Here is a 26,170-nt window from a genome sequence, read left to right on the forward strand (position 1 = left end):
GGGAGGGGAGTACGAGACAGGGAGGGGGAGAAATAATGAGAGAGGGGGTGATGGAGAGAGAGAGGGAGGGGAGTGTGAGACAGGGAGGGGAGGGGAGAAAGAAGGAGAGGGGGGTGATGGAGCGAGAGAGGGAGGGGAGAGCGAGAGAGTGAGGGGAGAAAGAAGGAGAGGGGGTGATGGAGGGAGAGAGAGGGAGGGGGAGAAAGGGAGAGGGGGTGTTGGAAAGAGAGAGAGGGAGGGGGAGAAAGAAGGAGAGAGGGGGGTTGTGGAGAGAGAGAGAGAAATCACTTACCAATGTCAGAAAAGAGGTCATTTTATCCATTATATTAATGAACAGTTAAATAATACAACAGTCTTTCTCTAATGTATCTCTCAAACACATTTTTTTACACTCAGCCAGAACAAGAAACAGAAACAGATATCGATGTGATTTGTGATATCTAATGGACCAATATACTGCAGCCCAGGATGAAAATAAATATGAAATCCTAAAAGGAAGGAGGAAATAGGCCAGCCTTTTTGGTGAAGTGTTATTCCCATTATATTGAGGTGGGTGACGTCATGTGCAGGGTATGTAATGTGGAAAGGTGTGTGTGGGTTACCTTCCGAATGAGTCATCACCGTTTAAAGTTACAATACAATGTCCTATAAGATTAGGGAGAAATGCTGATAAGCCAAAAGCAAACAAATGCCTATATCGCCTTATATTTGACAGTCCAGTAATATCACAGAAAAGGCCATGTTTACAGAGACTAATGTAGAAACTATGTGGGAGGAGATGTTTCATGACTGAGTTGGCTGTTACAGTACAGAGTCATGCACCACAATCATCTGACGAATGAGAGAATGAAAAGCCAAGAACAGTGTCAAAGTATTAGATCTCAGCCAATATCCTTTGTCATTTCACTTATAGACTGTATATGTGAAGCTAGCAGTGAGGTTTAGTTGATAGGGAGCTTGAGAGAGACATCAAGAGGACAAGAGAGAGAGATAGAGAGTGAGAGATGGGATGAAAGAGATAGAATACCAAGCGAGATAGAGAGAGAGTTTGTGTACCGGTCCAGTGCAGCTATCCCTCCCATACTGCGGTTGGCATTCTGGATGACATGCGACACACTCCCCCTTTGGCCCCGCAAACTCCCTGGGCTGACTGGTGGTGGAGGGACACAACAGATGGTTAAACGCACGCACGTACACACACACACACACACACAGCCAATCTCAATTCTAATCTCTCTCACACCTCACACACACACACACACACACACACACACACACACACACACACACACACACACACACACCAACTCTCTATCTCAATTTTAATCTCTTTCACACCTCACACACAAGTAACACACACACTCCCACTGACCCTGTGTAGAAGTTGCAGTGTGCCACACAGGTAGAGTCTCGGCTGTGGTTCCTGCAGGAGAGACACTGGTCAGGCCCCGGGCCCCAGCAGCCTGAGTCTGAACACAGTGGGTCACACACGTGATCCTCCTCAACTGTAAACAACAACAACATGATTCAGTGTTGAGATAAGTATGTGCAACTCTGACTTTCACTTGAATCATAATTAAAGTCAACTCGGAAATTGGAATTCAACGTGCAGATCTCGGGTCAGAATATGGCCCTGCAAGATTGAAACAGCTAGTAGCTGAGATGTCTCACCACACTCTCTCAGAGGCCTGTTGTCCTTGATGTCGTTGAGGCTTGTGGAGTGCCCGGTGAACAGGCGTGTCCAGTTGACGGTGTGGTGGTAACACAGTTTGGCGTTGTGGCTGAGGTACACATTGCCGTCACTGATCTCTCTCAGGGAACGCAGACCTAGAGAGGTGATGGACGCAACACGCATGACCATCAGAGAGAAACGCCTGGAGGAGAGGAGAAAAGCAAAGTTTGAGATTGGTAAGAGGAAAACAGAAGTAAAACGACCTCCAAAGGCCCTTTCTCACCAAGTTCCTTATTCAGAAAACATGAGCACGTCTTGTTTATGACACTGTTCACACCAATTGCTAAATATTGTCCTGCCGCAATCTATCAATTATTAATTATTTGGAACAGGTTTGATTTTTGCGTCTTTTTGCACGAGAAAATAAACTGTTGATAGAAATAGAAATTGTTATCTGGGACACAGCCTCTGACAGGTCTGTGGCTTCGTTGTGTGAATTGATTAATAAATATATATATTTTTACATTTGCTGTGCAATGTATCAATTTAGCCAATGTGATCCCACCACACCAGAGCCACACGTCACTCTTTCCATTCAAACTTCCCCTCCAGTTCATTGCCAACACTGTAGCGTAATTGTATAGCCATTCAGCAAGCAAGACAACCAATTGATACTACTCTCCTTGAATAGACCTTAGTTTTAAAAAATGGCTTAAAATAAGTTACAGCAGATGACCACACTGGGTTCCACTCCTATCAGCTCAAAACATGAAGAAGCAGCTCCATGGCCCCGTCCTGCCTGGTGTCAACGGTACAGGCTGGTGGCGGTGGTGTAATGGTTCGGGGAATGTTTTTGAGGAACATTTCCATGCCACAATGAATTCAGGCTGTTCTTGAAGCACAGGGGGTGTCCAACCCAGTAGTAGATGGGTGTACCTAATAAACTGTTCATTATCTATATATAGGCTACACATTCCAGGGCTAGAGAGAGGGGGAAGAGACAGTCCAGCAGAGATGCATGAATTGTGCAAGAAGAGAACAGTGAAGAAGACTATATTCAAGGATATATTCATCCATCAATCATATAGCATGTACAGTGTATGAGGCTATATATCATAGGCCTGCTAAAGTTCATCTAGGCCTAGACCACTTGTGTTATAGGCAACCCTAAAAGACAGAGACAAAAAAAACTTTTCAATAAATGGTTGAACAGATTTAGATTTAAAAAAAACTCAAATGAAAGTATCAAATGCTTCACTGAAATGTATCAACGTCTGATCATTAGAATGCTATGGACAGGCTGATCATTAGAATGCTATGGACAGGCTGATCATTAGAATGCTATGGACAGGCTGATCATTAGAATGCTATGGACAGGCTGATCATTAGAATGCTATGGACAGGCTGATCATTAGAATGCTATGGACAGGCTGATCATTAGAATGCTATGGACAGGCTGATCATTAGAATGGACAGGCTGATGGACAGGCTGATCATTAGAATGCTATGGACAGGCTGATCATTAGGCTATGGACAGGCTGATCTATGGACAGGCTGATCATTAGAATGCTATGGACAGGCTGATCATTAGAATGCTATGGACAGGCTGATCATTAGGAATGCTATGGGACAGGCTGATCATTAGAATGCTATGGCCAGGCTGATCATTAGAATGCTATGGACAGGCTGATCATTAGAATGCTATGGACAGGCTGATCATTAGAATGCTATGGACAGGCTGATCATTAGAATGCTATGGACAGGCTGATCATTAGAATGCTATGGACAGGCTGATCATTAGAATGCTATGGACAGGCTGATCATTAGAATGCTATGGACAGGCTGATCATTAGAATGCTATGGACAGGCTGATCATTAGAATGCTATGGACAGGCTGATCATTAGAATGCTATGGACAGGCTGATCATTAGAATGCTATGGACAGGCTGATCATTAGAATGCTATGGACAGGCTGATCATTAGAATGCTATGGACAGGCTGATCATTAGAATGCTATGGACAGGCTGATCATTAGAATGGAATGCTATGGACAGGCTGATCATTAGAATGCTATGGACAGGCTGATCATTAGAATGCTATGGACAGGCTGATCATTAGAATGCTATGGACAGGCTGATCATTAGAATGCTATGGACAGGCTGATCATTAGAATGCTATGGACAGGCTGATCATTAGAATGCTATGGACAGGCTGATCATTAGAATGCTATGGACAGGCTGATCATTAGAATGCTATGGACAGGCTGATCATTAGAATGCTATGGACAGGCTGATCATTAGAATGCTATGGACAGGCTGATCATTAGAATGCTATGGACAGGCTGATCATTAGAATGCTATGGACAGGCTGATCATTAGAATGCTATGGACAGGCTGATCATTAGAATGCTATGGACAGGCTGATCATTAGAATGCTATGGACAGGCTGATCATTAGAATGCTATGGACAGGCTGATCATTAGAATGCTATGGCCAGGCTGATCATTAGAATGCTATGGACAGGCTGATCATTAGAATGCTATGGCCAGGCTGATCATTAGAATGCTATGGCCAGGCTGATCATTAGAATGCTATGGACAGGCTGATCATTAGAATGCTATGGACAGGCTGATCATTAGAATGCTATGGACAGGCTGATCATTAGAATGCTATGGACAGGCTGATCATTAGAATGCTATGGACAGGCTGATCATTATGGAATGATATTAGGACAGGCTGATCATTAGAATGCTATGGACAGGCTGATCATTAGAATGCTATGGACAGGCTGATCATTAGAATGCTATGGACAGGCTGATCATTAGAATGCTATGGACAGGCTGATCATTAGAATGCTATGGACAGGCTCATTAGAATGCTATGGACAGGCTGATCATTAGAATGCTATGGACAGGCTGATCATTAGAATGCTATGGCCAGGCTGATCATTAGAATGCTATGGACAGGCTGATCATTAGAATGCTATGGACAGGCTGATCATTAGAATGCTATGGCCAGGCTGATCATTAGAATGCTATGGCCAGGCTGATCATTAGAATGCTATGGACAGGCTGATCATTAGAATGCTATGGCCAGGCTGATCATTAGAATGCTATGGACAGGCTGATCATTAGAATGCTATGGACAGGCTGATCATTAGAATGCTATGGACAGGCTGATCATTAGAATGCTATGGACAGGCTGATCATTAGAATGCTATGGACAGGCTGATCATTAGAATGCTATGGACAGGCTGATCATTAGAATGCTATGGACAGGCTGATCATTAGAATGCTATGGACAGGCTGATCATTAGAATGCTATGGACAGGCTGATCATTAGAATGCTATGGACAGGCTGATCATTAGAATGCTATGGACAGGCTGATCATTAGAATGCTATGGACAGGCTGATCATTAGAATGCTATGGACAGGCTGATCATTAGAATGCTATGGACAGGCTGATCATTAGAATGCTATGGACAGGCTGATTAGATTAGGAAGGCTGATCATTATGGACAGGCTGATCATTAGATGGACAGGCTGCATTATGGACAGGCTGATCATTAGACATGATCATTAGCTATGGACAGGCTGATCATTAGACAGGCTGATCATTAGAAGGGTGATCATTAGCTGATCATTAGGACAGGCTGATCATTAGAATGCTATGGACAGGCTGATCATTAGAATGCTATGGACAGGCTGATCATTAGAATGCTATGGACAGGCTGATCATTAGAATGCTATGGACAGGCTGATCATTAGAATGCTATGGACAGGCTGATCATTAGAATGCTATGGACAGGCTGATCATTAGAATGCTATGGACAGGCTGATCATTAGAATGCTGCTATGGACAGGCTGATCATTAGGCTATGGACAGGCTGATGATCATTAGGACAGGATGCTTATGGACAGGCTGATCATTAGAATGCTATGGACAGGATGATCATTAGAATGCTATGGACAGGCTGATCATTAGAATGCTATGGACAGGCTGATCATTAGGCTATGGACAGGCTGATCATTAGGCTATGGACAGGTTATCATTAGGCTATGGACAGGCTGATCATTAGGCAATGGACAGGCTGATCATTAGGCTATGGACAGGCTGATCATTAGGCTATGGACAGGCTGATCATTAGGCTATGGACAGGCTGATCATGAGGCTATGGACAGGCTGATCATGAGGCTATGGACAGGCTGATCATGAGGCTATGGACAGGATGATCATTAGGCTATGGACAGGATGATCATTAGGCTATGGACAGGCTGATCATTAGGCTATGGACAGGTTGCATGCCTGTGATTCTATTTTCTAATGGTTGTTAGTTTCATCATCATATAGCCTATATCACTGCTGTCTCTATCTCCCCCTTCAATCTTTCCTCATCAATTTATATGATAGGCTACATTGATTTAGCATTACCCTTGATTTAGCATTACCCTTTGAAGCTAAGGCAAATTTTTAATACAGTTTGGGAAAGAATAAATGTGATTTGCTTATGTGAGATGCGCTGCAGGCGGCTTTGATTGACAAGTTATTTTAGGTGTGTGTGTGTGAGTTGGCTAAATCTCTTTAACCAGATAGAAAGAAAAGTGTATGCAGCATGTGTCATGATGGTCAGCGTATGTGCGAGGACTGACGACAGGTGCCATTTTTATGTTTCCTCTCTTAATAAATGGGGTGCAACAAAGCCAAGCTCCTTTCATGATTCATCCTATTGGATGGATAGCCTATCCTAATACTTTCAATAATATATCATTTTTTACAGTAGTATATCATTTGTTCCAGTAGTATATCATTTGTTCCAGTAGTATATAATTTGTTCCAGTAGTATATAATTTGTTCCAGTAGTATATCATTTGTTCCAGTAATATATCATTTGTTCCAGTAGTATATCATTTGTTCCAGTAATATATAATTTGTTCCAGTAGTATATCATTTGTTCCAGTAGTATATCATTTGTTCCAGTAGTATATCATTTGTTCCTGTCGTATATGATTTTTCTCTCATTACTGCATCCTCTCCTGCAACTTTGATCAAATTGAACATTTTGCACCTGAGAATGACCACAGCAGTGTTGGTGACGTTCTGACAAATTTTCAGAAAAGTGGAGGGAAAAACGCATCGGACTTGGTGTGAATGGTTCAGTGTGTCAAAATCGGAATCTGTATTTTTTCGAAATTCAGACAAAAAGATCACAACACAATTGGTGAGAAAATACCTGGCTGCATTTAGACAGGCAGCCCAATTCTGATCTTTTTTAAACTAATTGGTCTCTTGACCAATCAGATCAGCTGTGAAAAAGAGGTGATGTGAAAAGATCTGATTTGACTGGTCAAAAGACCAATTAGAGGAAGAAATATCAGAATTAGGCTGCCTGTCTAAACGCAGCCACATACTGCATCATCAATTTACCTCTAATGGAAAAAAAGCATCCTTAAACCTCAGAAGGAGACTAGAACAACACATTCAATTAAATAAACATTTATTTGTGGTAGAAGCTAAAACTGCAATAGGTAGTTTCATTAAGATACTGCAACACCACAGTAACAACTATCTGTGTTAGGCCATGCTTTGGTTTAGCAAAAAGTTACGGAGTCACACACAGCTCAGGCCATACCTCTTTGCGCTGGAGAGGGACATCAGGAGCATAGTGGACAGGAAGGTGAGGCACATAAAGAGAGATAGACAGATTACATACTCTAGTGACATGCATGACATGAGCTGTTGACAAAAAAGCAGCCTCTGGTATTATTAAAGCAAACAGAGGACAGACTGGGTGGATTAAATGACATGTCACAAAACAGAATGACATATGAGTTATATCGAAATATGGACTTTCTTTCTTTCACACACACACACACACACACACACACACACACACACACACACACACACACACACACACACACACACACACACACACACACACACACACACACACACACACACACACACACACACACACACACACACACCCTTACTTGTGAAGAGATCTTCCCTGTATGGTGGTAAGACTGGAAAACACTGACAGATCTGATAGCTCTTTAGGCCACGACTGGATGGCTAGGATATCTGGACATCAGACAATGGGCAAGCAAACATAGTTTACACAAATGCAAATATACACAGTCACATGCTGGACAGACTCTAACTGGAAGAAGGTGGACAAACTGTGATTTCAATTTCTGGTTATACTGTATAACAACAAAGCAACATACTGTAGGAGAGGGAAAAAAGCAAAGTTTGAGATTGGTAAGAGGAAAACAGACCTCTAAAGGCACACAGAAACAGACCAACACACACCTGTTATCTCCTGCACAGAGCGGAAGACTTCCAGCTTCTTAGGGTCCAGAGGTGGGATATTCTTATAGTCATCACTGAACAATACACAGAGCACATCTACTGTTCATGTACTGATAATGCTACGTAATGCAGCAATCAAACTACAACGCTTCCAGTGCAATGAACTCACTTACCCAAGGATCCCTGTGACCAGGAAGTGCAGACTGCCCTGTATCTTGGTGCAGTTGATGAAGCTGTCAATGTTACTGGAGTCCACCGTCTGTCTGTGCTCAGGCCCTGTGCCCTCACAGGCTAGTTTGGGATCAATCAATCAATGAATCAATCTGTCTCTGTGCTCAGGCAACCCTTGCAGGCTTGTGTATGAAGAATCACTCTCTAATCATGAATCATGCCCAAACTACCAAAAATAACAGCATAAAATTCCTGCACAAACAACCTTAATTTAGCAGCTATAAATCAACCATTGAAAGGGAATGTATCCACTACAGGGACTATTTCTCAATATCCTCACATCCTTTCCTCCTTCTCAAAACTCAGAGGGACCTCAGACCTTCACCTCCAACGTGGCTGGAGAAGTAGGTGAGGAGAGAGGAATCGAGGAGAGAGTATCTGGGATTGGGCCAGGGTGTGTTAGTGTATTGATTGTGTTGGATTACCTTTAGGGCACAGCCCTCCACAGAGCTCACACTGCCTCTGACCACTCCTCTCCACCTCCTTCTTGTCTGGAGGACAAGCACTCACACAGGAGCTGCCGTCCACCACGAAGTGGGCTGTATGGGGGAAAGAGGGCAGAGGAGAAGAAGAGACAGAGGCATCTATTCACATGAATTCAGAACCATGCAGTGGCTTGGATGTTCTAGATGTCACTTGGCTGGTTCAGTGTTAAGAAAAATACCCAGATACCAGTTTAGTACGAGAACACGAGAAAAAGAATATGAGAATAAAGACAAAAACACACACACAAGGGTACTCACGGGGGCAATGGGAGACACAGATGGATCCGTACTGATACTTGGCGTTGGGGTTCGTCTCCATCTGAAACGTCTGCTTGTTGTAGATCAGAGTCTGGGGACACTGGGGCACACAGGAGCCTGAGTCGTTGAAGTGGCGGCACGCCTGAGAGTAGGAAGGTAGACACACACACATACAATTTAGAATGAATCATGAACCTTCTCATGAAGTAATCTATATTAGCTTTCTTACTGTAAATTAGCTACTTCATCAGCTGTTACAGAACTGCACTACACAGTTAAAAGCCTCAAAGCTGCACTTGCCATACAGTAGGTGTTCTGACATACGCCCACGACTTGATAACTCAATACGTAGCCAATTAAATAAGGTTCCGATATATGTAATAATGTAGACGACGCGGCTGTGGACTCTCTATTCAGCTATTAAGGTTAAATGACTGTTAAATCACTACTCCTTTCTGAATGACTAGCTTCTCTGTAGGAAAGACAGAAAGGCACTCACAAAGCAGTCCATGTCCTGAGACGCAGTGCAGCCCCCTGCACACTCTATGTGACAGCAGTCCCTGGGGCTTGTCCCAAAACAGCGGCCGTTACACTGAGGGGCGCACACCGTCTTAGTCACTGAGGAGTACAGAGAGGGAGGTCAGTGACAGAATAGTGTAGGAAAGCATGTGACAATATATGACAAGACGGTGAGAGAGAGAGAAAAAGAAAGAGATAGAATGAGAGGTGGCACACCCAGATGAAAAGGAGGCAGAGAACTCACAGATCTGGCAGTGTTCTTCACCAGACCCCCAGCAGTTCTCCCCACAGGAAGGGTGACAAGGCCCTACACACATGGAACATCATCATCAGTCAGATATAGCAGCCAATGTCTAACCCAAGAACAGAGGTCAAAGAGGTCAAAGTTTATGGTCTAGCCAGAGTTTGGAATCTCAACTGGAATCCTGATCTATTTTAGCATTTTCCAGATCAGGCTCTAACCACCTACTCTAGAGGACAGACACTGACCTCTCTGACCGTTATACTGGATGTCAATGGGAGCCTTGGCCCTATCCCTGTCCCTCACAATGTCATCCCAGTTCACCCAGGGACCATAGCTCAGGAACCTGTTGTTGACGATCTGGACACCCCCCTCCAGAATTTCTGTAGAGAGGGGGAGAGAGAGAGAGAGAGAGAGAGAGAGGTGGGGGGGAGAGAGAGAGACAAAGAGACAGAGAGAGAGAGAGAGCGAGGTGGGGGGAGAGGGAGAGGGAGAGTGAGAGCAAGAGAGAGAGAGAGAGAGAGAGAGAGACAGGGAGAGAGAGAGAGAATGAAGTGCAGAACAAAATACAAACCCTCCAACCCAAAAAGGCCTGTGGGGTTGATGGTATCCAAAATGAAATGATAAAATATACAGACCACAAATTCCATTTGGCTAAACTCTTTATCATCCACAGCTCTGGCATATTCCCCAATATTTGGAACCAAGGACTGATCACCACAATCCACAAAAGTGGAGACAAATTTGAACACAATAACTACTGTAGGATTGTTTTTTATTTATTTTTATTTCACCTTTATTTAACCAAGTAAGCTAGTTGAGAACAAGTTCTCATTTATAACTGCGACCTGGCCAAGATAAAGCAAAGCAGTGCGACACAAACAACAACACAGAGTTACACATGGAATAACCAAGCGTACAGTCAATTATATAATATAAGAAAAAAAATAGAAGTCTATATACAGTGTATGCAAATGGCATGAGGAGGTAAGGCAATAAATAGGCCATAGTAGCAAAGTAATTACAATTTAGCAGATTAACACTGGGGTGATAGATGAGCAGATGATGATGAGCAGATGATGGTGTGTAAGTAGTGGTACTGGTGTGCAGAAGAGCAGCAAAGTTAATAAAAACAATATGGGGATGAGGAAGGTAGATTGGGTGGGCTATTTACAGATGGACTATGTACAGCTGTAGCGATCGGTTAGCTGCTCAGATAGCTGATGTTTAAAGTTAGTGAGGGAAATGTAAGTCTCCAGCTTCAGAGATTTTTGCAATTCGTTCCAGTCACTGGCAACAGAGAACTGGAAGGAAAGGCGGACAAATGAGGTGTTGGCTTTGGGGATGACCAGTGAGATATACCTGCTGGAGCACGTGCTACGGGTGGGTGTTGTTATCGTGACCAGTGAGCTGAGATAAGGTGGGGATTTATCTAGCATAGACTTATAGATTACCTGGAGCCAGTGGGTCTGGCGACGAATATGTAGCGAGGACCAGCCGACTAGAGCATACAGGTCGCAGTGGTGGGTGGTATAAGGCACTTTGGTAACAAAACGGATGGCACTGTGATAGACTGCATCCAGTTTGAGTATTGAAAGCTATTTTGTAGATGCAATAGCCAAAGTCGAGGATTGGTAGGATAGTCAGTTTTACTAGGGTAAGTTTGGCGGCGTGAGTGAAGGAGGTTTTGTTGCAAAATAGAAAGCCGATTCTAGATTTGATTTTGGATTGGAGATGTTTGATATGAGTCTGGAAGGAGAGTTTACAGTCTAGCCAGACACCTAGGTATTTGTAGTTGTCTACGTATTCTAGGTCAGAACCATCTAGAGTAGTGATGCTAGTCGGGCGGGAGGGTGCGGGCAGCAAACGGTTGAAAAGCATGCATTTGGTTTTGCTAGCATTTAAGAGCAGTTTGAGGCCACAGAAGGAGTGTTGTATGGCATTGAAGCTTGTTTGGAGGTTAGTTAACACAGTGTCCAAAGAAGGGCCAGATGTATACAGAATGGTGTCGTCTGCGTAGAGATGGATCAGGGAATCACCCGCAGCAAGAGCGACATCGTTGATAAAAACAGAGAAAAGAGTCGGCCCGAGAATTGAACCCTGTGGTACCCCCATAGAGACTGCCAGAGGTCCGTCAACAGCAGCCTTGGGGAAATCCTCTGCATTATCATTAACAGCAGACTCATACATTTCCTCTGCAAAAAAACAATGTACTGAGCAAATGTCAAACTGTCTTTTTACCAAATTACCTTATGAGAGACTACATATTTACCCTGCACAACCTAATTGACAAACAAACCAAAACAAAGACAAAGTCTTCTTTGTTGATTTCCAAAAGCATTCAACACAATTGAGGAAGAGGGTCTGCTATACAAATTGATGGAAAGTGGTGTTGGGGGAAAAATATACAACATTATAAAATCCATGTACACAAACAACAAGTGTGCGGTTAAAATTGGCAAAAAACACACACATTTCTTCCCACAGGGCCGGGGGGTGAGACAGGGATGCAGCTTAAGCCCCATCCTCTTCAACATAAATAACAACGAGTTTGCGAGGGCACTAGAACAGTCTGCAGCACCCGGCCTCACCCTACTAGAATCTGAAGTCAAATGTCTACTGTTTGCTGATGATCTGGTGCTTCTGTCCCCAACCAAGGATCGTCTACAGCAGCACCTAGATCTTCTGCACAGATTCTGTCAGACGTGGGCCCTGACAGTAAATCTCAATAAGACAAAAATAATGGTGTTCCAAAAAAGGTCCAGTTGCCAGGACTACAAACTCAAATTCCATCTAGACACCGTTGCCCCAGTGCCCACAAAAAAACGATACATACCTTCGGAAACATCAGCACAACAGGTAACTTCCACAAAGCAGTGAACGATCTGAGAGACAAGGCAAGAAGAGCCTTCTATACCATCAAAAGGAACATAAAATTTGACATACCAATTAGGATCTGGCTAAAGTTATAGAACACATTGAGACTCTACATGTAGAATTCTGCAAAAATATCCTTTGTGTACAATGTAAAACACCAAATAATGCATGCAGAGCAGAATTAGGCCGATACCCGCTAATGATCAACATCCAGAAAAGGGCCATTAAATTCTACGACCACCTAAAAGGAAGCGATTCCCAAACCTTCCATAACAAAGCCATCATCTACAGAGAAATGAACCTGGAGAAGAGTCCCTTATGCAAGCTGGACAGCAACACAATTAGACCCAAACAAATCACAAGAAAACAAAAAGATAATTACTTGACAAATTGGAAAGAATTTACAAATAGGCTGAGCAAACTAGAATGCTATTTGGCCCTAAACAGAGAGTACACAGTGTCAGAATACCTGACCACCGTGACTGACCCAAATGTAACGAAAGCTTTGGCTATGTACAGACTCAGTGAGCATAGCCTTGCTATTGAGAAAGGTCGCCGAAGGAAGACCTGGATCTCAAGAGAAGACAGGCTATGTGTACAATGCCCGCAAAATGAGGTGGAAACTGAGCTGCACTTCCTGTATGACCATATTAGAGACACATTTCTCTCAGATTACACAGACCCACAAAGAATTTGAAAACAAATTTGGATAAACTCCCATATCTATTGGTTGAAATACCACAATGGCAATCACAGCAGCAAGATTTGTGACCTGTTGCCACAAGAAAAGGACAACCAGTGAAGAACAAACACCATTGTAAATATAACCTATATTTATGTTTATTTATTTTCCCTTGTGTACTTTGCACATCATTACAACACTGTATATAGACATAATATGACATTTGAAATGTTTTTATTATTTTGGAACTTTTGTGAGTGTAATGTTTACTGTACATTTTTTATTGTTTATTTCACTTTTGTTTGTTATCTATTTCACTTGCTTTGGTAATGTAAACATATGATTCCCATGCCAATAAAGCCCTTTAAATTGAAATTGAGATAGATGGGGAGGGAGGGAAAGCGATAGGGAGACAGAGACAGAGAGACTGTGAGAGACGAAGATCAAATCTGTGTTACACTAAGACAGTTCCAGTTAGACTCCCCTTTCATTAAACAATTACCACGACATGCTGGAGCATGTAGGGAGGAGCTGCTCCCAGAACCTCTCCCTGGAGGTTGGAGGGGTTGTGACATATGAGGCAGGTACACAAACATACGGAAACACACCGCGAACTACAGGTGAAACCCAGTGTTGTTGGGAATAACTTGAAGTTCTGCTTTCACACTAAATTCATTAGTTAGGTCTTTACCATCAATTCCACTTCACTCCTCCTTTTCACCCCCCCCCCCTGCCATGTTCCATTACACACCTGTCTGCACACTGAGGGTGTGGTGTTTTACAGTAATCACTGGCTCCTGCCACCCACACAATGTGTCCTCCGTGTCTGGCATCTCTTCACCTCTGTTCTCTCTCTCATTTCTCCTACGTCTCTGTAGCTTTTCCTCATTTCACATGTCCTCTTTTAGTTATCTCTCTAAAATCAGGGTTATGGCTAAGATTAGGGTTATGGCTAGGATTACGGTTAGGGTTATGGTTAGGATTAGGGTAATGGCTAGGATTAAGGTTAGGGTTATGGCTAGAGATGGCTAGGGTTGGGGTTGAACCAAGTTGAGGACATGAAGTCAGGGTTGGGGTTGAACCAAGTTGAGGACATGAAGTCAGGGTTGGGGTTGGGGTTGAACCAAGTTGAGGACATGAAGTCAGGGTTGTGGTTGGGGTTGAACCAAGTTGAGGACATGAAGCCAGGGTTGGGGTTGGGGTTGAACCAAGTTGAGGACATGAAGCCAGGGTTGGGGTTGAACCAAGTTGAGGACATGAAGCCAGGGTTGGGGTTGAACCAAGTTGAGGACATGAAGCCAGGGTTGGGGTTGAACCAAGTTGAGGACATGAAGTCAGGGTTGGGGTTGGGGTTGAACCAAGTTGAGGACATGAAGTCAGGGTTGGGGTTGGGGTTGAACCAAGTTGAGGACATGAAGCCAGGGTTGGGGTTGGGGTTGAACCAAGTTGAGGACATGAAGCCAGGGTTGGGGTTGAACCAAGTTGAGGACATGACGCCAGGGTTGAGGTTGGGGTTGAACCAAGTTGAGGACATGAAGCCAGGGTTGGGGTTGAACCAAGTTGAGGACATGAAGCCAGGGTTGGGGTTGAACCAAGTTGAGGACATGAAGCCAGAGTTGGGGTTGGGGTTGAACCAAGTTGAGGACATGAAGCCAGGGTTGGTGTTGGGATTAGTACGTTTATCCTCCTTCCTATCCTACTCCTTTTTGGACCCATAAGGTGCTGGAGCTTGGCTCCACCTGGCTTTCTCTTTGACCCAAGGTGCAGGGGGGGATGTAGATCTTGGCCTTTACTATTAAAGCCCATAGAAAAGCATTGAATAACACATTCATACAGTAAATGGCAAAAGGGACAGTCAAAAAAATCAATCATAAGAAACAAGGTTTGAAGTATCTGTACTAAATCTGTCCTTTTTTTTACACATATTTAATCCCTTTTTGTATGGCACAAACCTACATTCATACTTCCATTCAAACTGTCAAACCATTCAGACACTACAGAAGTTTACGTGAGAAGACCTATTTTCAGGATGTCTCATGGTCTGACAAACACCACTCTAGCTCTGCCACCTTTCACAGCAGATGTGGAAGTGCTACACTGACGGATGTGGTGGATTGAGACACATCAAATGCAAATCCCCCCAGATATCTCTAGTTTAAACTGACGGATGTGGTGGATTGAGACGCATCCAACCCAGATATCTCTAGTTTAAACTGACGGATGTGGTGGATTGAGACACATCCAACCCAGATATCTCTAGTTTAAACTGACGGATGTGGTGGATTGAGACACATCCAACCCAGATATCTCTAGTTTAAACTGACGGATGTGGTGGATTGAGACACATCCAACCCAGATATCTCTAGTTTAAACTGACGGATGTGGTGGATTGAGACACATGGATTGAGACACATTGACCTGTTGTTGTCTAAGATGGTGTAGCAGTAAGTCGTCCTGTCGCGTCGTGTCCCTTGTATATATCGTTTCTTTTTAGTTTTTTACATATTTCTCTTCGCATATCTCTTTAAAAACATTTTGCTAAACCTAAGCTTCCAAATACTCTCCTGCAACCCGCCTCACCCAATGTAGCTATTTTTCCTAAAGTATTTATATTTACTTCGGAACCGGAACCCCTCAACTGAAGCTAGCCAGCTAACCACCAGCTATGCTAGCGGTCTTCAGCTAACTGGTCATCAGCTAAGCTAACCTTTAGCTCGGAAAGCTCTCGCCAGTTCGAACAACGCGACTCTAACCAGAGCATAACGGACCTATTTATTTTTCATCCCCGGATTCATCCCCGGATTCCCACCGCAAACGGAACATTTTTCAGCTGGATCTTCACAACTAGCTATCTAGCTAAACCGCAACCCCGGATGATTACTCCTGGCTAGCGTTTCCACCCACTTAGCGTGAAGCTAGCCCGGCCAGCGCACCTGTGCTACCTCCGTAGCATACTCCTGGGCTACAATACCCAGGCCCACGACCGGTCTATCGATGTCACCGCATGAAGAGGAATAAACAGTCTCACCCCATCGCGACGTCCACCAAAGGCTAACTCTCTAGCCCTCGCTATCTCCCTGCTTGCTAAACTCGGCCTGCTAACTGCTACCTTGTTTAGCCCGGGCCTACGAACTGTTAGCTTGTTAGCACAGGCCTGCTAACCGTCTGAATCGCCGCGTCCCAAACACTCACCGGACCCATATTTACTTTCTATCTCTTCTTGATTTTTAATCTGTTTATACCTTTCCGGAAACCTGCCTCACCCAATGTGATACGGAATCGCTATTATTTTTCATTTTTAGAACACACTCAAGAACCTCCAGAAGCTAACCAGCTAACTAGCTACAAGCTATTTAGTCATTGTTAACTTTTTTTCAACCTGGATAACACTCGCCAGTCCAGCTTCCCTGCCCCATCCACCGCTGCCCCCTGGACACTGATCTCTTGGCTACATAGCTGATGCACTCTGGACTGTCCATTAATCACGGTACTCCATTCTGCTTGTTTATGTTTTATCTGTCGGCCCCGTTGCCTAGTCAACGCCATTTTACCTGCTGTTGTTGTGGTAGCTGATTAGCTGTTGTCTCACCTACTGTTTTAGCTAGCTTTCCCAATTCAACACCTGTGATTACTGTATGCCTCGCTGTATGTCTCTCTCAAATGTCAATATGCCTTGTATACTGTTGCTCAGGTTAGTTATCATTGTTCTAGTTCACAATGGAGCCCCTAGTTCTACTCTTCATACCCCTGATAACTCCTTTGTCCCACCTCCCACACATGCGGTGACCTCACCCATTACAACCAGCATGTCCAGAGATACAACCTCTCTCATCATCACCCAGTGCCTGGGCTTACCTCCGCTGTACCCGCACCCCACCATACCCCTGTCTGCGCATTATGCCCTGAATATATTCTACCATGCCCAGAAACCTGCTCCTCTTATTCTCTGTCCCCAACGCTCTAGGCGACCAGTTTTGATAGCCTTTAGCCGCACCCTCATACTACTCCTTCTCTGTTCCGCGGGTGATGTGGAGGTAAACCCAGGCCCTGCATGTCCCCAGGCACCCTCATTTGTTGACTTCTGTGATCGAAAAAGCCTTGGTTTCATGCATGTCAACATCAGAAGCCTCCTCCCTAAGTTTGTTTTACTCACTGCTCTAGCACACTCTGCTAACCCTGATGTCCTTGCTGTGTCTGAATCCTGGCTCAGGAAGGCCACCAAAAATTCAGAGATTTCCATACCCAACTATAACATCTTCCGTCAAGATAGAACTGCCAAAGGGGGAGGAGTTGCAGTCTACTGCAGAGATAGCCTGCAAAGTAATGTCATACTTTCCAGGTCCATACCCAAACAGTTCGAACTACTAATTTTGAAAATTACTCTCTCCAGAAATAAGTCTCTCTGTTGCCGCCTGCTACCGACCCCCCCTCAGCTCCCAGCTGTGCCCTGGACACCATTTGTGAATTGATCGCCCCCCATCTAGCCTCAGAGTTTGTTCTGTTAGGTGACCTAAACTGGGATATGCTTAACACCCCGCCAGTCCTACAATCTAAGCTAGATGCCCTCAATCTCACACAAATCATCAAGGAACCCACCAGGTACAACCCTAACTCTGTAAACAAGGGCACCCTCATAGACGTCATCCTGACCAACTGGCCCTCCAAATACACCTCCGCTGTCTTCAACCAGGATCTCAGCGATCACTGCCTCATTGCCTGTATCCGCTACGGAGCCGCAGTCAAACGACCACCCCTCATCACTGTCAAACGCTCCCTAAAACACTTCTGTGAGCAGGCCTTTCTAATCGACCTGGCCCGGGTATCCTGGAAGGACATTGACCTCATCCCGTCAGTTGAGGATGCCTGGTCATTCTTTAAAAGTAACTTCCTCACCATTTTAGATAAGCATGCTCCGTTCAAAAAATGCAGAACTAAGAACAGATACAGTCCTTGGTTCACCCCAGACCTGACTGTCCTCGACCAGCACAAAAACATCCTGTGGCGGACTGCAATAGCATCGAATAGTCCCCATGATATGCAACTGTTCAGGGAAGTCCGGAACCAATACACGCAGTCAGTCAGGAAAGCTAAGGACAGCTTCTTCAGGCAGAAGTTTGCATCCTGTAGCTCCAACTCCAAAAAGTTCTGGGACACTGTGAAGTCCATGGAAAACAAGAGCACCTCCTCCCAGCTGCCCACTGCACTGAGGCTAGGTAACACGGTCACCACCGATAAATCCATGATTATCGAAAACTTCAATAAGCATTTCTCAACGGCTGGCCAAGCCTTCCGCCTGGCTACTCCAACCTCGGCCAACAGCTCCGCCCCCCCGGCAGCTCCTCGCCCAAGCCTCTCCAGGTTCTCCTTTACCCAAATCCAGATAGCAGATGTTCTGAAAGAGCTGCAAAACCTGGACCCGTACAAATCAGCTGGGCTTGACAATCTGGACCCCCTATTTCTGAAACTATCCGCCGCCATTGTCGCAGCCCCTATTACCAGCCTGTTCAACCTCTCTTTCATATCGTCTGAGATCCACAAGGATTGAAAGCTGCCGCAGTCATCCCCCTCTTCAAAGGGGAGACACCCTGGACCCAAACTGTTACAGACCTATATCCATCCTGCCCTGCCTATCTAAGGTCTTCGAAAGCCAAGTCAACAAACAGGTCACTGACCATCTCGAATCCCACCGTACCTTCTCCGCTGTGCAATCTGGTTTCCGAGCCGGTCACGGGTGCACCTCAGCCACACTCAAGGTACTAAACGATATCATAACCGCCATCGATAAAAGACAGTACTGTGCAGCCGTCTTCATTGACCTTGCCAAGGCTTTCGACTCTGTCAATCAACATATTCTTATCGGCAGACTCAGTAGCCTCGGTTTTTCGGATGACTGCCTTGCCTGGTTCACCAATTACTTTGCAGACAGAGTTCAGTGTGTCAAATCGGAGGGCATGCTGTCCGGTCCTCTGGCAGTCTCTATGGGGGTGCCACAGGGTTCAATTCTCGGGCTGACTCTTTTCTCTGTATATATCAATGATGTTGCTCTTGCTGCGGGCGATTCCCTGATCCACCTCTACGCAGAGGTATATACTATATACTATATACTTTCGGCCCGTCATTGGACACTGTGCTATCTAACCTCCAAACAAGCTTCAATGCCATACAACACTCCTTCCGTGGCCTCCAACTGCTCTTAAACGCTAGTAAAACCAAATGCATGCTTTTCAACCGATCGCTGCCTGCACCCGCATGCCCGACTAGCATCACCACCCTGGATGGTTCCGACCTTGAATATGTGGACATCTATAAGTACCTAGGTGTCTGGCTAGACTGCAAACTCTCCTTCCAGACTCATATCAAACATCTCCAATCGAAAATCAAATCAAGAGTCGGCTTTCTATTCCGCAACAAAGCCTCCTTCACTCACGCCGCCAAGCTTACCCTAGTAAAACTGACTATCCTACCGATCCTCGACTTCGGCGATGTCATCTACAAAATGGCTTCCAACACTCTACTCAGCAAACTGGATGCAGTCTATCACAGTGCCATCCGTTTTGTCACTAAAGCACCTTATACCACCCACCACTGCGACTTGTATGCTCTAGTCGGCTGGCCCTCGTTACATATTCGTCGCCAGACCCACTGGCTCCAGGTCATCTACAAGTCCATGCTAGGTAAAGCTCCGCCTTCTCAGTTCACTGGTCACGATGGCAACACCCATCCGTAGCACGCGCTCCAGCAGGTGTATCTCACTGATCATCCCTAAAGCCAACACCTCATTTGGCCGCCTTTCGTTCCAGTACTCTGCTGCCTGTGACTGGAACGAATTGCAAAAATCGCTGAAGTTGGAGACTTTTATCTCCCTCACCAACTTCAAACATCAGCTATCTGAGCAGCTAACCGATCGCTGCAGCTGTACATAGTCTATTGGTAAATAGCCCACCCATTTTCACCTACCTCATCCCCATACTGTTTTTATTTATTTACTTTTCTGCTCTTTTGCACACCAATATCTCTACATGCACATGACCATCTGATCATTTATCACTCCAGTGTTAATCTGCAAAATTGTAATTATTCGCCTACCTCCTCATGCCTTTTGCACACATTGTATATAGACTCCCCCCTTTGTTTTCTACTGTGTTATTGACTTGTTAATTGTTTATTCCATGTGTAACTCTGTGTTGTCTGCTCACACTACTATGCTTTTTCTTGGCCAGGTCGCAGTTGCAAATGAGAACTTGTTCTTAACTAGCCTACCTGGTTAAATAAAGGTGAAATAAAAAAATAAATAAAAAAACATCCAACCCAGATATCTCTAGTTTAAACTGACGGATTTTGATGGGGAATTTCTTTGTTATGTAACTTAGATTGACGCAGCGGTGAGTCAATGGACTCCAGGGGGTTAACCCCTCCTGACTACCACTATCCCTCCTTCTTTCCTCTCCTTTTTCCTTCTCCGTTTCTCCATATCCCCCACTCCTTCCCTCCTCTCCTCTTTCCTTCTGTACTCTCCTGTCCCCCTCCCTCCCAATCCTTTCCTCCACTCACCAGTGAGGTATGTGAGTCCCAGGTGCTGCAGGCCATTGGAGCCCTCCTTGGGGTAGTTGTAGAAAACAGAGAGGGCGAACCCTCTGTCGTACAGGGTGTTGCCCCTGATCACACGCAGCTGTTCCAGAGGCAGACGTCTGAAGTGGTTCATGGCGATTAGGATGTAGCCCGTTACCTCTCTGATCGTCTTGAAACACAGTCACATTGTCAGATTACCTCAATTACCAGAGGAGGCCTCATGAACATGTCTCATGGAAGGAAAGAAGTAGAAGAAGAAGAACAACAAGAGATCTTATAATAAAAAATGGCGTCTCCGTCTCACCCCTAAGAAGCTGAAGTCCCAGTCAGTCTCTATCTGGGTGATCTCCAGGTTACCCATGATGATCTCACAGCCTGTGTAGCGGTTCTTGATCAGGTTGTACTGGTTCTCCTGGGATCCTGTGGAGCTCAGCCCATTCTGGGTACCAGTACACACCACTGACACACACACACACACAGGAAGGAGGGGAGAAGAAAGAAGGTTTATTGTCAGTGTTGTTCAATCAATCAACCAACCAACTAATCAGAGAGAACAGTGTACCTCAGGCAAGGAGTGCACTGGTATGGAGTAAGAGCTTCAACAAAATAACCTAGATAGTTGGACTCATATAGTGGTGTGATGGTATGTGTGACTGCAGTGATGAGTCTATTGACATGGAATGCTGTTGATATGTCTTTTGCTGTGTTTAAATGTTATGTCTGTTAATATGTCTGTTGATATGTTTGTTAATAAGTCTGTTGATATGTCTGTTAATATGTCTGTTAACAAGTCTGTTGACATGTCTGTTAATATGTCTGTTGATATGCCTGTTAATAAGTCGGTTGACATGTCTGTTGATATGTCTGTTGATATGTATGTTAATATGTCTGTTGACATGTCTGTTAATACGTCTGTTGATATGCCTGTTAATAAGTCTCTTGATATGTCTGTTGATATGTCAATTAATATGTCTGGTGATATGTCTGTTAATATGTCTGTTGATATGTCTGTTGATATGTCTGTTAACATGTCTGTTAATAAGTATATTGATATGTCTATTGATATGTCTGTTGATATGTCTGTTAACACGTCTGTTAACACATCTGTTAATAAGTATATTGATATGTCTATTGATATGTCTGTTGATATGTCTGTTAACACGTCTGTTAATAAGTATATTGATATGTCTGTTGATATGTCTGTTGATATGTCTGTTGATATGTCTGTTAACATGTCTGTTAACACGTCTGTTAATAAGTATATTGATATGTCTATTGATGTGTCTGTTGATATGTCTGTTGATATGCCTGTTGATATGTCTGGTGATATGTTGGTTGATATGTCTGTTGATATGTCTGTTAATATGTCTGTTGATAAGTCTATTGATATGTCTGTTAATATGTCTGTTGATATGTCTGTTAACACGTCTGTTAATAAGTATATTGATATGTCTATTGATATGTCTGTTGATATGTCTGTTAACATGTCTGTTAATAAGTATATTGATATGTCTGGTGATATGTCTGGTGATATGTCTGGTGATATGTCTGGTGATATGTGTGGTGATATGTGTGGTGATATGTCTGGTGATATGTCTGGTGATATGTCTGGTGATATGTCTGTTAACACGTCTGAAGCTGTGTTTGAAGCAGTGCAGGCCATAACCCCTCTGCATGGACCAGGCCTGAGGCTGATAGAGGTGGGGATGGGGGAACAAGGTCTTACCAGACAAATAATAGCATTGTAATGGTCTGAGCTATCAATGTGGACAGTGTGTTCCATCGATGCAGTGACAGACAGTGCTTCTGTGTGTGTGTGCCTCTGTGTGTGTGTGTGTGTATGTGTATGTGTGTGTGTGTGTGCCTCTGTGTGTGTGTGTGTGTGTGTGAGAGAGAGAGAGAGAGACAGTGATAGAGGGCCCACAATGCTGAGATCATGGCAGTGAGACAATAGGCCATGTGTGAAAAGAGAACTCCAGTCTGGACAGGGGAGGGGGGCGCTGGAGGCAGGAAGGAGACATCTACACCATCTCTTACTGACCACTTCTACAGCAGTCACATTTCAGTCTCTATATTGTACAGTCTATACACATTCATTGTGCATGTGCAGCTACTGTATGAGTTAAGAGAGGCCCTTCCAATGGATCCACGCTGGATCAAAATGCACAGACAGCATTTCCTATACACACACACACACACACACACACACACACCCACATACACACACACACACACACATGTACATACACACGTACATACACACACACACATACACATACACACACACACACACCCATGCAGATATGAACCCGGGTCTCCCAGGAAGTAACATATACCCACGCAGATATGAACCCGGGTCTCCCAGGAAGAAACATATACCCACGCAGATATGAACCCGGGTCTCCCAGGAAGAAACATATACCCACGCAGATATGAACCCGGGTCCCCCAGGAAGTAACATATACCCACGCAGATATGAACCCGGGTCTCCCAGGAAGTAACATATACCCACGCAGATATGAACCTGGGTCTCCCAGGAAGTAACATATACCCACGCAGATATGAACCCGGGTCTCCCAGGAAGAAACATATACCCAGGCAGACAACACGCAGGATATGAACCTGGATCTCCCAGGAAGTAACATATACCCACACAGATATGAACCCGGGTCTCCCAGGAAGTAACATATACCCACACAGATATACACCCGGGTCTCCCAGGAAGTAACATATACCCACGCAGATATGAACCCGGGTCTCCCAGGAAGTAACATATACCCACTCAGATATGAACCCGGGTCTCCCAGGAAGTAACATATACCCAGGCAGACAACACGCAGGATATGAACCCGGGTCTCCCAGGAAGTAACATATACCCACGCAGATATGAACCTGGGTCTCCCAGGAAGTAACATATACCCACACAGACAACACGCAGGATATGAACCCGGGTCTCCCAGGAAGTAACATATACCCAGGCAGACAACACGCAGGATATGAACCCGGATCTCCCAGGAAGTAACATATACCCAGGCAGACAACACGCAGGATATGAACCCGGGTCTCCCAGGAAGTAACATATACCCACGCAGACAACATGCAGGATATGAACCCGGGTCTCCCAGGAAGTAACATATACCCACGCAGACAACACGCAGGATATGAACCCGGGTCTCCCATGGGAGCAACCAACGTTAGACCAAGACAATATTCCCACTTGTCATGTTTATAACTACTCTATTCCAACATTCAAAATACAGAAACTACTCCCAAATATACACCCAACTCTGAGCTCTTTAATAGTAAACAACAGCCAACAGTCACTCAAAGCAACAGACTTAACACTAGAGCCATCCATTTGAACGGGACAATTGACCTCCAGTGTCATTAACAACAGGGGCAATAGCCTCCCAGTCACGTATGTCTCCAGCACACAGGATATGAGCTCTCTTTATTTAACTAGGCAAGTCAGATAAGAACAAATTCTTATTTACAATGACGGCTTACACCGGCCAAACCCGGATGACGCTGGGCCAATTGTGCGCCGCCCTATGGGACTCCCAATCACGGCCAGTTGTGACACAGCCTGGATTCAAACCAGGGTGTCTGTAGTGACGCCTCTAGCACTGAGATGTAGTGTCTTAGACTGCTGCGCCTCTCAGGAGCCAAAATCAGAGAGGCTGATTACAGAGGCTGATTACAGCGTGGTAATGTGTGTAGCAAAGTCCTCTCTTCTATAAGAAGAACAGAGGAACTATTTTATCTCTGAGATAGAGGGAAAGGGGAACTGGAGAGAGCGAGACAGAGAGAGAGGGGAGAGACAGAATAGAGCTATAGGGGAGAGAAGGATAGAGGGATAGAGAGAGAGAGCGAGAGAGAGAGAGGGGAGAGACAGAATAGAGCTATAGGGGAGAGAAGGATAGAGGGATAGAGAGAGAGAGCGAGAGAGAGAGAGAGGGGAGAGACAGAATAGAGCTATAGGGGAGAGAAGGATAGAGGGATATAGAGAGAGAGAGCGAGAGAGAGAGAGGGGGATAGAGAGAGAGAGAGAGAATAGAGAGATAGGGGAGAAGGAGAACAAGAACAGGGAAGAGTGAATGAAGAAAGAAAGAAAGAAAGAAAGAAAGAAAGAAAGAAAGAAAGAAAGAAAGAAAGAAAGAAAGAAAGAAAGAAAGAAAGATATAGAGGGTCTTGGTTAGTGATTGAGAAACACTCACAGCCAAGACCAGTCAATGGGGCATATAGTACATTTTTATAGCCTACATAAGGCAGAGTCTAGTTTACACACAATTGGACATTGTCTACCTTTATGGAGTCTACATGTTTTCTGTCCCACAGTGAGTTCCATTCAACCAACCAGAACACAACAACATGACAAAAGTCTTGGCTGATCCCTGACCCCTGGTTTTCTACGAGTAGTGTTGCTGGGCTGTCAGGGCCACAGGTGAGTGTGGTCCTGTGCTTTGGTGTGGTCTACCTGCACTGCTGCTCTGCTATATCCACTGTGACTCACAGAGCAAACTGGCGATTCGTCTACAGTCACCGAGACCAGGAGGGGGCTTTTACTGTGAAATACGGGAACAGGAAAGCAACCTCTTGAGAAACAGACTTTCTCTCTCTCTCTGTGTGTGTGTGTGTGTGTGTATATGTGTGTGTTATCAGCAGTGAAAATAATAAAAACAATGAATTTGATTATCAACACAAAATGTAAAGCGATGCCTAATTACAAAAATAATGTAGCCTGCAGGCTTACAGCCAATACACATGGAATTGATCTTCTGGTTTATAACTACAGGGCATTCGGAAAGTATTCAGACCCCTTGACTTTTGCCACATTTTGTTACGTTATAGCCTTATTCTAAAATGAATTAAATCCTTTTCCCCCAAATCAATCTATACACAATACCCCATAGTGACAAAGCAAAAACAGGTTTTTAGATTAAAAAAAAAAAGTAAAACCCCAAAAACTTAAATATCACATTTACATAAGTATTCAGACTCAGTACTTTGTTGAAGCACCTTTGGCAGCGATTATAACTTCAATTCTTCTTGGGTATGACGCTACAAGCTTGGCACACCTGTATTTTTGGGAGTTTCTCACATTCTCCTTTGCAGATCCCCCTCAAGCTCTGTCAGGTTGGATGGGGAGCGTCGCTGCACAGCTATTTTCAGGTCTCTCCAGAGATGTTCAATCGGGTTCAAGTCCCGGCTCTGGCTGAGCCACTCAAGGACATTCAGAGACTTGTCCCAAAGCCACTCCTGCGTTATCTTGGCTGTGTGCTTAGGGTCATTGTCCTGTTGGAAGGAGGTCCTGAACGCTC

The 26,170-nt window shown here is 44.5% G+C and overlaps 1 protein-coding gene across 1 annotated transcript in view; it reads right to left on the reverse strand.

The window, feature by feature from the left end:
* The window catches only part of LOC112247353 (receptor tyrosine-protein kinase erbB-3-like), a 39,186-nt gene that overhangs the window by 11,587 nt on the left and 1,429 nt on the right, over positions 1–26,170 (reverse strand). The window contains exons 2-15 of the mRNA XM_042299633.1: positions 21,154–21,308; positions 20,832–21,018; positions 9,970–10,104; positions 9,725–9,787; positions 9,461–9,579; positions 8,962–9,103; positions 8,644–8,757; positions 8,161–8,278; positions 7,988–8,061; positions 7,666–7,756; positions 7,302–7,310; positions 1,672–1,874; positions 1,373–1,505; positions 1,057–1,150 (exon numbers count right to left, since the gene is read on the reverse strand). Coding sequence (XP_042155567.1) covers positions 1,057–1,150; positions 1,373–1,505; positions 1,672–1,874; positions 7,302–7,310; positions 7,666–7,756; positions 7,988–8,061; positions 8,161–8,278; positions 8,644–8,757; positions 8,962–9,103; positions 9,461–9,579; positions 9,725–9,787; positions 9,970–10,104; positions 20,832–21,018; positions 21,154–21,308 — 1,637 coding nt within the window. The remainder of the gene's footprint in view (positions 1–1,056; positions 1,151–1,372; positions 1,506–1,671; positions 1,875–7,301; positions 7,311–7,665; positions 7,757–7,987; positions 8,062–8,160; positions 8,279–8,643; positions 8,758–8,961; positions 9,104–9,460; positions 9,580–9,724; positions 9,788–9,969; positions 10,105–20,831; positions 21,019–21,153; positions 21,309–26,170) is intronic.

Source organism: Oncorhynchus tshawytscha, linkage group LG16, assembly GCF_018296145.1.
Source record: "Oncorhynchus tshawytscha isolate Ot180627B linkage group LG16, Otsh_v2.0, whole genome shotgun sequence".
Classification (NCBI taxonomy): domain Eukaryota; kingdom Metazoa; phylum Chordata; class Actinopteri; order Salmoniformes; family Salmonidae; genus Oncorhynchus; species Oncorhynchus tshawytscha.